We start from the raw sequence: 12,375 nt of genomic DNA on the forward strand, positions 1-12,375 counted from the left end.
TCATCATTGAAGTTGTGGCTATCAAATTAAGTGTGAAAATATAAGGATTCAAAATTCTGATTAAATCTCATAAAAAGTGACAGGACGCAAAGCCCAGGCATTTATTGTATTTGGTGACTTAACAATATTCTGTTCTTGAACCTTGTTTTTTTAGATCCGTGCCAACCTCCCTAATTACCTTATTCATGAAAGATGCACTAAAATATCCTTTTTTTTTGCAATCTTGGACAAGTTTTGAATAGTTCTGTACAGTCATGTATCAGGTTTTCTTGCTTGAATTCATCCTATTAGAATATGACTGAGTACTCATGTGCTATGTAGGTTACAGAATGCAGATTGCTTCTAGTTACATCTTTAAACCACTTCTCCCTCAGTTCCTACAAATGCTATGATTCTGTATTGCCTATCTCTCCTAGAAGGATGACTTCAGAAAACACATGCCTAAAAATGAAGCTAAAAGACAAGACACACATACTGCCACAGCAACTGTTCCATTTTGCATTTATTAAAACATTTGTGTTTGTAATTTAGTTATTGCAAACTGCAAACAAATCCAAAGATTTACAGTATTTAATACAGTAATTTAAAATAGACCTCTATTTGTAAAAATAAGCAAATGACACTACTTTCAAGGTATTTTGTTATAAGTAGTGCCACACTTCACAATATGATCTATCAGAGAGCAACATTTAATTTCAAAAAGGGCAGGTTTTATGCTCTTTGAAAGTTCCAGAAGGCTTTAAAGAAAAAAAGACTATAAATCAAAAGACAACATTGGCCCAGGCCTATTTCAAACAGTTGCCCTTGATATGATTCACTGTTCTAAAAGCAGTTGGTGTTAAAAATATTCTGAAACTAAGGAAAATATCAACCTACTACATCATTTGTACCCTGTGCCATTTATATAAGGAAGCATTCTGATTTCCTGGTAATATCACTTAAATGGTTTTCCGTTGTATTGCAGGAGGAAAATGTTTAAAGAATGTTGAAATGAAACAAAGTGGTACTTCTGCTTTCAAAGATTAACCGAATACAGTAAGTCAGCGATTAATATCTTACATTTTTGTCAACTCTCTCCTGAGCTGTGAGATTTAGAATGTGTGTGTATGTATTGTATATGCATGTGAGCGTGACAATGTGTCTTCCTTCTCTTTCCAGTGCATACAGCTTCAGCACTGAAACACTGCCATTTACTCAATCTTCTATTTCCACCATGTGGTTTATGATAAGCCCTTCTGGTTTTTGAAACCTGCGGTGGGTAGGAGGGGCAGTTGCACTTTATAGGCTAAGGCAGCCACAGTTCTAGGATCCTAATGTGATCACAATGACAGCCGAAGTCTGATCCAAACATTCCCTCTGTATTTATAAGTTCTTTGATCCCAAGGCGCTGGCAGCGCGGTGTAATTAGACTGTCAAAGCCCCAACACCCCGCCACCCTGTTACAAGGCTGTCGCCCTCCTCATCCAAGGGAGAGACCCTTGAAGGAGAGAATCTCTTCATACCATTAAGCGTCCCCCTACGGTCTCCTAAGCCGCTCCTCGCCCGAGCAGCAGCAGCTGGCTGCACGGCGTCCCCCTTTGCTCAGGTGCCCGTTTCACACGGGGAGCAGCTCACACCGGAGCGAAGTTTTACCCCAGTGAGCCGAGCGCGGGAGGAGGGGGGAGGCTTTCTCCGAGCGCAGAGAAGTGGAAGTGGGCCAGGCTGAGAGGAGACTGAAAGGGCAAAACTCTAAAGCCAGAAGTTCTGATGAGTTTGCTGACTTTGCTTCCATGCCTCGGGAGCTCACTTGACCACGGCTCCTATGACAAGCTTAATAATAATAATAATAAATCTTAAGCTCTCTCCTCCAGCTCCGTGCGTTCAAATGCAAAGAGCTCACCCTGAGATAGACTGGCTCCAGCCCCACCCCCTGTAAGCCCTGCTCCTGCTTTTTATCCAGAGGACTCCATCTGTGTCTCCTGTCAAGGAGGAGGCGCGGGGGGTTGTGGGGATGGGGAGGACGGCTTCGTCTTTGGATTCCTCTCCAGCAGCCACCAGTGGGTCTCCGGGAGGGAGGCAAAGTCTCAGAGCCTCCTCTGGACAGCCTCCGATGGAAGTGACGGCAGGCTCCAGCCGCTGAGCGGTGACATCCCCCATCCACACGAGCATCGCCCCCCGCCCCATGCTCGTCTCCCCCGCGCCCGCTCCGCGCCCAGTCTGAGCCGCGCTTGGCACGGGGAAGGAGCGCTCGCCTCCGCGCCGCGGACCAGGGGGCTCCGCTCCGTCAAACGCGGGCGCTTGGAGGGGGCACCGAGGCGGGAGACCGCGCTCCGGGAGGAGTCCCCCGCGGCGCTGCCTGGCGCTCGGCGCCCTGTGATTGGAGGGCGGGGAGCCCCCCGCGCCGGAGCTGCCCGGAGCGCAGACAGACTCGGCTGGCCGCGCAAGTTCTCCCCAGCGGAGCTAGCAGCCGCCCGGGCACATGTCTGAGAGCGCCCAGCGAGGACTTCGCCGGCGAGCCACCCCCAGCCGTTTGGATTAAAAGCCTCACTGCAGCGGCCGATCCAGGGGAAGAGGAGGCAGGTAAGTGCCGGCTCAGACTGGGTGCGGGTGTTTTCGGGGGGCGGGGAGCCTGAGGAGTTGCAGGGACGATTTTTGGCTCTGATTTTCTCCCTCGCTAAACTGTTCCCAGTCCAAAGTCAGATGGTGCTGATCTGCAGAGTCAGGAGGTGGCTTGGCGTTGTTCGCCTTCAGAAGTTTCCTTTTCGCTGTGTTCTCTGGTCTGTGTATTTCGAAAGAGACTATATGCAAATAGCCTGAGCTCAGAGAGAGAGAGAGAGAGAGAGAGAGAGAGATCAGTGCGGTTTGGACAAGCCATCAGAAATACAGACACCAGATGTGACAGCAGAAATCATCGAGAAGTGTAATAACGATTTCAAAAAGAAAATAGCAAGACAGTCGCCCTGTTTCTGCAGGTAAGTCACGCAGAAAAAGGGAGACGATTAAACACTTCTGCAACATTTAGGAAGGAGCAAGTCTTTTTTCATTAATTGATGCAAAACTCAAGTGGCTCTCTTTGTTGCACCCAAAATCCAGCGTCAGGTTTGCAAACGTGGAAATGAGAAAGGCTTATTTCTTTAATTAGTATTCAGCTGGTAAGGTTAGCTCTGCGGTGCTTGAGTATTTGATACTGACCCCCCCCCCCCATCCATACACATACAAGCTAGTCCTTCTTTCTTGGAGTAGAGTACATGCATTGCTGGTAAGTGTTTCATGGTCTGGATCCTCTGGCTTCAAGTTGATAAACGGAGAAAATGGCTTTGAGTATTTGATACTGACCCCCCCCCCCCCCCCCCGCTCAGTTCTTGCCCCTGTGCTTTCAATAAATGATGTAGTTCAGGTGAGTCAGGGTTATGTTGTGGTTGACTTCCCTGGTGATACAGGGAGGTTTTTTTGGGGTGGGGATGGGGGAAGGATTAATGCTACTGAGGCTTTCTGATTCTGTGAATTGAAACGTTGATACTTTAATCCGTTTCCATTGCAAAGAAAAATCTTCTGCTTGATTGATAACTTCTCAAGTCCAAGCACAGACTTGAAAGGGCAGCATATACTTTATAGTCCCTCTGACAAGACATACTGCCCTGCCATTTTTCATATCAAAATGGGTAATCACAAAACTTGTAGAAAATAAATTCATTCTCAGGGAAGGGAAAAATAAGAAAACAAACAAAACCCCAGTCCTATAGCTAAACAGTCTTGAAAGCCAATCTCTAGAAGCACCTCAGCTTGGTAATGAAGTGTAGACACTTTACTTTTCTCAGACTTTATTATGATTAATACTTTTTTTTCTCTTTGCAAAATGTTTTGAAGTTAACATGGCAAGGTATTTTATTGCGTGGTCATTAATGAGAGCCAGGTGAGTCGATGAGGGTCATTTAAAGATCAGGATTGACAGATTACATTAATGGCAGAAAAATTGTGTAACTATAACTTGCTTGAACTGCTGCCTAGAATAAGGCTTCTAAGGATACAGCAGGTAAAAATTGATTAGGAAAGATCATGCTGTCAGCAACATTAAAACAGTTTTAAACAATGACAGCAGTGTAGTTAGGCTGTTTAGAAATAATCTGGCCATGCCTCATTAGAACTAGCATGGTTTGACTGTGCTGGTATTACCTTTGAAATATTCAGCTAGGGTCCAAATGTGACTTCTTGTTGAAAGTCCTTGTCTAGACTCTCTAGCCCTTCCAGCTTGCAACTACCAGGGGATCTAATCTAGACAACCTTTTGTGTTTTTTGGAGCAGTGAAAAAAGATGAAAAAGTATTTAAGCAAGCAAACAAACAAAGCCCACGGCAAAGCGGAGAACAAAAAGAGAGTTAAGAGCTGACTCTGACAACTTCTTATATTAAAAAAAATATATTGTCCTTGGTTTGAGAACTTAACAGACACAAACTTCTAATAGTGTTAGGTAAATATCAGAGTCAATAGTCTGATCTAGTACTGTACACTGGAAGTCTTCTTTGATTGAACCATTTCCTGTTGGTGAGAAGGACAATCTTTTGAGATTACACAGAGCTCTTCTTCAGGTCAAGAGGTCTGTAAACTGGAAATCTTGTCTCTCTCATCAACAGAAGTTGGTCCAATAAAAGATATTCCATCACCCACCTTGTATCTCTAATATCCTGGGACTAACATGGCTAAACAATACTGCATACTTTGGAAACATGTCAATTAATGTGAAGAAAAAAAAAACAATAATCAGTAATGCAGACCATTTACCTGCAAAAAAAAAAAAAAAAGCCATTAAGCTTTGCAGTTTTAATCAGAGGTCATTATGCCCTGATAATGTGAGATATTATTGTAATTAAGGGTTGCTATGGGTCATTAGGACTGTGTTAACAATCAGATGACAGCCTCACAACTCTTTTAAGTCTACTTTTATTGATTTAATAGCAAAGTGCTTTTACTCTTCTGTATAAAAGTGCAATTGTAAAGCATCTGTATAACTGCAATTTATCCTTGAATTGACTGTAATGTCCTATGAACAGAAAGTGATGCAGCTTCAGTGTAGGCTTCTGTTTATCCTTCACATATATGCTCAACACATTGCAACTTTTTATGTGTATGTTGTGTTCATCTCTCTCTGTTCAATCTTGTTAGCAGTCAGGCAGTAAAGATTTGAGGAAATCTTCATTAATATATATTAAAAAAACTCCATGTTACTTTACTCTGAGCCAAAGTCCTTATTTATTAAACAAACATTGCTGAGGGTTTCTTAAGGCTTCTCAACACACAAATTGCATCCTCTGTGCATAGAAAATTGTAAGTTGGGTATTTTCAACTTGAAGTGATTTGGGGCTAAATTTGCTACTTAGGAGCTAGTTCATGAGTGCGGTGTTGGCTAATAAGTTTTCATTTTGCATTTCATTGGCTATTTCTAAACCTGATATTCTGATACCATTTTCAATGGATCCAACTTCTTAGCCGTCTAATTTGTCTTAGATGATCACATACAATTTGTTTATGTCTGCTTTCATGTCACTAATGGGTATTACTTTCAAGTGGCAATAAAGGATCAGTTAATTCTAGCTGAGGGAGGGTGCATAAGATATGTGATGATTCCCTCAATCCCTGTCTGTAACACCACGCTTAACCATAAGCAGTAATACAGGAGTGCCTCCTCTGGGGATTTAGTGGTTCTACAGGGAAATACCACAAAGTAATTTCTTTCCCTAGGTATTGTATGAAATTCTACAAACTAACTTAGAATGCAAAAATCAAACTAAGACCATTGCTGAAATTTTACTATTTGTGCTGTATATTCACAACTGTAAAAATACTGTTAAATATTTATTTTCAGATATCTACATAACTGATCAAGTTAGCATGATCCTTTTCAACAACAATTTAATATAGGGAGGCTACAAAGAACTTTCCTATGGAGAAAATGACAGACTTTTTAAAAGTATACTTTAAAAATAGCATTTCAGCCATATAATGTCACATAATCAACTCCAGAATACCATGGAAGACTGAATAACAATCACGTTGCTTTCTGTGTACATTTTGAAAGACTGTTATTTATTAAAGTCTGCCTGTTGTTTTTCTGTTGTCTTGCCAAATCCTTTCACCTGAGTCAGAGGGTACTGGAGCTAGTTTTGTGTAACAGTGCCATATGTTTAGAGTAGTGTTAGTTTTTTGCTTGATAACCAGATGCAGACTACAGGATGTGCACTCCATTTACAGTGCTCCCATGTGAATATTTAGGCCAGTTAGCGGCAGGAGGTTGTGGTCTGTAGTTGTAATGTCATCTGGCACAGGGAGTTAATGGGTTTGATCATGCTGGCTTGACTTGTAGACCCTCACTTGCTCAAAGGAGCTCTTTTTTTTGAGAAGAAAGGTAAAGCCAGCAGTTGCAATCTATACTATAATTATCTAGATTTGTTCTCATATCTTCACCCGTAGTTGTCTAAACAAGCATGGATTTGATGTTATTTAATGTAAAAGAGACACCTCTGATAGCAAAGCCATGTATGACACTCTTTAGAGCCTGCAGTCACTAAAAGGGGAATTTTATTTTGCACAGAAAATGATACCATTTCCAACTGGCATTGTAAAATAGAATGCCAAAACATAAATATTTCAGTTGTAGTAGCTCAGCTGTCAAGGGGCTAACCTGCTGATTCCACTATGTTCAAGGGATCATGGTTCAAGTTCCAGTGGCAATAGTCAATTTTAGAATTATCTCAGCACAGACGGTGTTACTTTATTGAGTGACTGACCTGTAGTGAGAAAATTAAGGGATAACTTTGCACTATTGACCCATCTGGGGCATCATTTACTGGATATTATTGTCTTGGTCCCACTTCAGGGATATTTCCGGAGACAGTGAAGATCAGGGTTAACCTCTGTGTATTGCCATGGTATTGAGAAGTTAAAGCCATTTAAAGAAAGGATAACAGATGTGGGGAAGGAAAAGGGATTAGAAGCGGTAAAATTGTTCAGTTACACTCTTAAAAAATTGTCATGAGCTGGCTGGGAGACTTCACAACAGATTATTACACTGTCGTGTGAAGAAATGTAGGATTAGAAAAACTTTCAGACTATCATTTCCCAGCCTAGAAGTATTTGACCACATGTATTGGGGTATGAAAGGCAAGGAAGTTAGGGTGGGGCTGAATAGGTGGGATAGGAGGAGTAACATGGTTCATGGACTAAACTGGCAATGAGACAGTAGTAGCAATGTGTGAGTGGAGGCCTATGAAAATAATGAGATAGATTTTCTCTGTAAAACAGAGGAGGTGGTGGGAGGAACCGAGGATCTTCTATTGAATGGCCTGGAAGCTTGGAGAAAGCAGGCAAAGGAAGAACTTACACCTGGATATCTAGAAAAGGTGAGGGGAAGAAGTAGGCTCACCCTTAACCACAAACAACAAGAACAAGTTTCATTACTGGTACAGACATTAGCAACTGAAACAAAATATTGGTCCAGATCTTCAGCTGGTTAAAATTGGCCTTGTTGCTTTGAAATTAATGGGCTTTGCCAGTTTATAACATTAAGGACCCATGATCTGGCTCTTTTCTTACAGTCAGGATTGCCCTTCTGAAACAATGTACAATATTCATTCTGACACCATCAGATTGTGCTGGCAAAATAAAAGCATATCATTTCTCAGTTTAAAAGTGTTCACTGAAACTCCTTTACTTGTCAAGTTTAGTTCAAATGCAGTTAAAATCTTCTCAGTAGCAAGATTCCTTTAGACTTGTGATTTTTTTATGCCATGATGTTTTACCGATCAACTAGCTAAATGTCTGTGTTTAACTTAGATGTTTAACTTACATCAGTTGCATCTGCATATAATGTCTCCCTCAATCATTTGCACCCGGAATGCTGTGTGAACAACCTTATTCAAAACAAGAACATTTTAAAACAAGATAGACAATAATTGAGAATCAGTTTCTCCTTCACTTGGTACCTAGTCCTTCAACAGCAGATGACGCAAATGACACTTAAATCAGAGGCCAGAGCTGCATTCCATACAGTGCTTTCAATGTTGGTTGCTTCAAGTGAAGCACAGAACCCTACATTTATGCCTAGGTAGGAAAATGCAGTTTACCTTTTGGCTTGCAGTTTACCTTTTGGCTCCATCAAAAGGATGATATTCCGTATAGATGCTGCAGATGATCCAGAAGAGATAGTTATTCCCCATATGTATATTATTCTATATACATACAGTGAGAGAGAGAATATAAGATGATATATATGAATATACTGTATTGTATATCTGTGCAATCATAGAGATATGAATGAGAGAGAAAATGAAATTCATTTTAATAAATAATTGTCTGTTCTTCCAGGAAGCAAAGAATATTATGCACTGGATATTGATTTTTTAAAAGGAATTATCATGTTGAAATACTAAACATGCTGGAAGGGCAAAAAAAAATCCCTAAAGAATTAGTTCAGATAAAATATCATATTAATAGTAAGAGGAATAAAATATCCATTGGAAAAAGTGTGTTGCCATTTATCTGAATAAAAGTAATAATAAAAGTAATTGGAACAATGAGACAGTGTGATAAAACTATTTGACAATGGGTAAGGAATGATTTTTTCTAAAGTACGAATATTGTATATACTGCTTTTTATTAGATTGTGTTCTCTAGAATATGGACTGTATTTTAGCTAGTATTTTGGGTGTGTTTTCAATTCCATGCTGTGGTGTGTGGCTAGGGACCACAAGGATGGCACTCCATTTGGTGGTTTCCATACTTTCCTTCAGGTGTAAAAGAACGGGGATCAGAAAATGTTCAAGATAAAGGTTACAGAAATACTAGGTTTTAAAAGTCTGTTCAGAGCAAGACATTTCAGAGTGCTCTGTAGAGAGACTGTAACATACTATAAATGTTTTACTGACATTTTTAATGAAAATCCATTTCATATTTTTATCTCTGATAGATATTAGTATGCTGCCTCTTTCAAATAAACAGATAGTTTATCAATAGCAGATGTCTGCAGCTAACCTGGTGTAACAGAGATGTTGAGTTGGTTCTCTGAGGGTGCATTTACAATTTCTGGTGTGAACAGCACTTCCCTGGAGAACCATCTCTTAACTGAACTGAATGGTGGAGTGAGAAACATGTCATTCAGCCAGTGAACAAATCCTCTCCTGGTATTCTTCATGCTATTATTTTTTCTGTTGTTGTTTTTTTTTAATAAGACTATTGTCTTAATGTACGGCTCACATCAAAGTTGAGCTTTGGCTATTCAGAAGTAATCATTCAAACATATAATAAATAATTCATACACCAGTTAGTTGAAACTGGCACTTTTATGTTAGTCCCACTGCAAAAGGAATCTTCCATGTTCCAGAGATGCTTCAGAATCGTAGCATTTAGAAATCAGGGTCATGAGATAATAAGTTGCTTATTTTCTTCATTGCCTGTAGCAAGGCGCTAGCTCTTTACATATGGAGCTTTCAAATTACTGCTGCTTAGTGAACATGCTTAGTGGGTTTGTGGTTTATCCCACCGGTCTCTAAGTAGAGCCTTTCTGTTGCAAGGCAGTACCCATAAGGGATTACTATAAAAAGGCATTAAATACAGACTGTAATCAGAAGGGCTTTTTATTTGTTTTGGTTTTTTTGCCCTCTAGCTACCTTTAGGAGATATATAGAAATTGCACAGCTAAAAAACGAAACAAAACAAAACCTCTGGATACTGTGCACAACTATCAGAAACTGTATTTCACTCAGTTCTAATAAAGATGGTTAGTAATATAAAAATTTACCTAAAACATTTAATGTGTAATCGGTAGTCCACTCAGTTAAGTAAACCATGCAAAAGATTAACTCTTTTTTTCTTACAAGGCTTTCTAGATTACAGTATTTCACTCTGTATGAATTACTGTACTTGGTAACCATTTTAACTTCATCCTCATTTGCCCTCTTATATTTGACACATTTCTAATGCATCTTCACTGCCTGACACATTGGCCTGATAAGGAGCAGAAATCCTTACTGCAGAAGGAAACATTGCTTACATAGAGTTCAACCAGTCAGATGATATCTCTGCAATGTAAGACCTACTTTTGGCCCTCTCAAATAACTCTATTTTTATTTAATTATTTCAGTTAAAGGTTTTGGGAGAATAACCACTTTGCAGTATAATTATATAAATATATTTGATAGATCAAAACATATTTAATAAATGCAAGAGGACAGGGAGTATATCAGAATGATTTAAATCCATGTTTTCGTAAATTTCCCATGCTATTTTGAGGCATTTTGTTGGGGTTGGTCATCTTTCCTAGTAAAGTCTGCCAGCTCCTGAATAACCAGAATTTTGAAAGTGAAACAGAGAAGATATAGTATAAGAAAATGTTTGTGCTACTACATAAGAATCATTCAGCCTCACACCAACTTTGCATTGAACATATGAAATCAAATTATTTTCTGACCTTTTTGAAAATATAAATAGTTGCATAACATGCTTCATATCATATCTGACACTTGGTTTTGAAATGGGAAAAAAATGAATGGGGAAACTCCTGGCTTTTTAGGTAATCAGATTCAAATCAGAACACATCAAAACATCTGGTGTACTGTGACCCAGAATCAATCAAGTTGTTCTGAGTCACCTTATACTACCTTCTATCACTTTAAGTCAACATATGTCCTATCCATTGGTATGAATCACTGCTGTTAGATGTTTTGTTCTTATGTGCTAATAATAACAAGTAAAATTAGCTCTAACAGAGAGGAGAAAAAAATCAAAGCTAGTAAATGTAAAATAATTAGAAGGGGGGGGGAGAGAAGAGAAAAGACTGTGTTAGGAAAACTGCATAAATCAAGAGAACGTTCATCAGAAAATTATAAAATTGTGTATGATTTTATTATTAAAATACAGATCAACCAGCAAAATTAATATAATCAAAGTAAGACAATATAAAATTTCAAAGCATTATTGTATAAGCTAAAGTCTGTTAATACTACTAATGATGAAGAGAAAAGTTTTAGTAAAGTATAAGATGCAGCAAGTGAAAGCTGAAAGCAAATGTATGTTTTTTAACTTCCTGACAACAGTTCTTGTCTTTTCCTCTGATAGGTACCTATTATACCATTTCTCTGGTGAAGGCTATTCAGCAGTGGTGACCTCTTCCAATCGAACATTCCACGAATTATTATCTCTGGAGTCCGGAGGCTAGAGCTACTGAGCCAACTGGAATTGCGCCCACCCTCTTATCAAGGTTTTTTCTTACACAGGGGAAAAAAAGATGAAGTTGGGCAAAGTGGAGTTCTGCCATTTTTTGCAGATAATAGCTCTTTTCCTGTGTCTTTCTGGGATGAATCAAGCTGAACTCTCAAGGTCCAGATCAAAGCCGTACTTTCAATCAGGGAGGCCGAGAACCAAGCGCAGCTGGGTGTGGAATCAATTCTTTGTGCTGGAGGAATACATGGGTACAGACCCTCTCTATGTAGGAAAGGTAGGGGATTTGATCAGCATTTGGAAAGTGAACATGCTTGTTTTCTTGATGCATTTTTACAGTATGACTCTGAATTGTCATTCTGTTGACTTGGTAGGAGTAGGCCAAATGGAATACATTTTTTTTAATAAAAAGATTGTTGGAATTACATAAAAACAGTAACAATACACTGTATCTTTGATTCCTCATTCAGAGTTTTTTTTCCCCAGAGCCATATATGGTAGCTATTAAAAAAAAGAATTAGGATAACCTAAGTATTTTACCATTGTTATCACAAATATGATTTCTAATTATTCAAATAAAGTTAATAGATGCTCATTACATTCAATAGGACATTGATTTGTTACATAGCTATATAGCAACATAACTATACGTAGTCGTTTACAAGAAATAAGAAAAAAGGCAAACAAAGAACAGAGTTTCTGCCCTATATTGCTTACAGTCTTAAGATCAGGGTCTACATCACTGAAGACAATGGTGAAAGGGCAGAATGGCAGGTTGTAGGTGGTGGCTAGGAGAATGAGGGAGTGTCTGGAATGCTGCTGTGCTCTGGCCTTCTTTGACAGTCATACTGGTACTTTTGGGCATAGCTGGCCACTAATCTTTAGCTCAACCCAAATGCTGGGCTACACTAAAGGGGGCACTGGGCCAGTATAAAACAACCTCCAGCATCAGGGAGTCCCAAATGGTTCTTTTGTATCCCCTTTAGCTACACGGAGTGCATACTGAGTGTAGCTGTGAAGCGGGGCCTAAGCTTAGTCAATGTTTTGTAGTGGCATGTAATATAGCTCCATCAGTACCTTTCCAAATGAGAAATGCTTAGGTTTTATTTAATATCTCTGGTAACTGTTTATTAAATGAAAGAAACATTTTTCTCCTATTTTACCATCTAGTTTCTTATTAAGAAATATC

General features: G+C 39.4%; 1 protein-coding gene across 1 annotated transcript in view; it reads left to right on the forward strand.

Moving 5' to 3' along the window:
* Positions 1 to 1,998: 1,998 nt before the first annotated feature.
* Positions 1,999 to 12,375, forward strand: part of CDH7 (cadherin 7) — a 107,951-nt gene continuing 97,574 nt past the window's right edge. The window contains exons 1-2 of the mRNA XM_073331690.2: positions 1,999 to 2,559; positions 11,085 to 11,463. Coding sequence (XP_073187791.1) covers positions 11,254 to 11,463 — 210 coding nt within the window. The 5' untranslated portion in view covers positions 1,999 to 2,559; positions 11,085 to 11,253. The remainder of the gene's footprint in view (positions 2,560 to 11,084; positions 11,464 to 12,375) is intronic.

Source organism: Lepidochelys kempii, chromosome 2 (genome assembly GCF_965140285.1).
Source record: "Lepidochelys kempii isolate rLepKem1 chromosome 2, rLepKem1.hap1, whole genome shotgun sequence".
Lineage (NCBI taxonomy): Eukaryota > Metazoa > Chordata > Testudines > Cheloniidae > Lepidochelys > Lepidochelys kempii.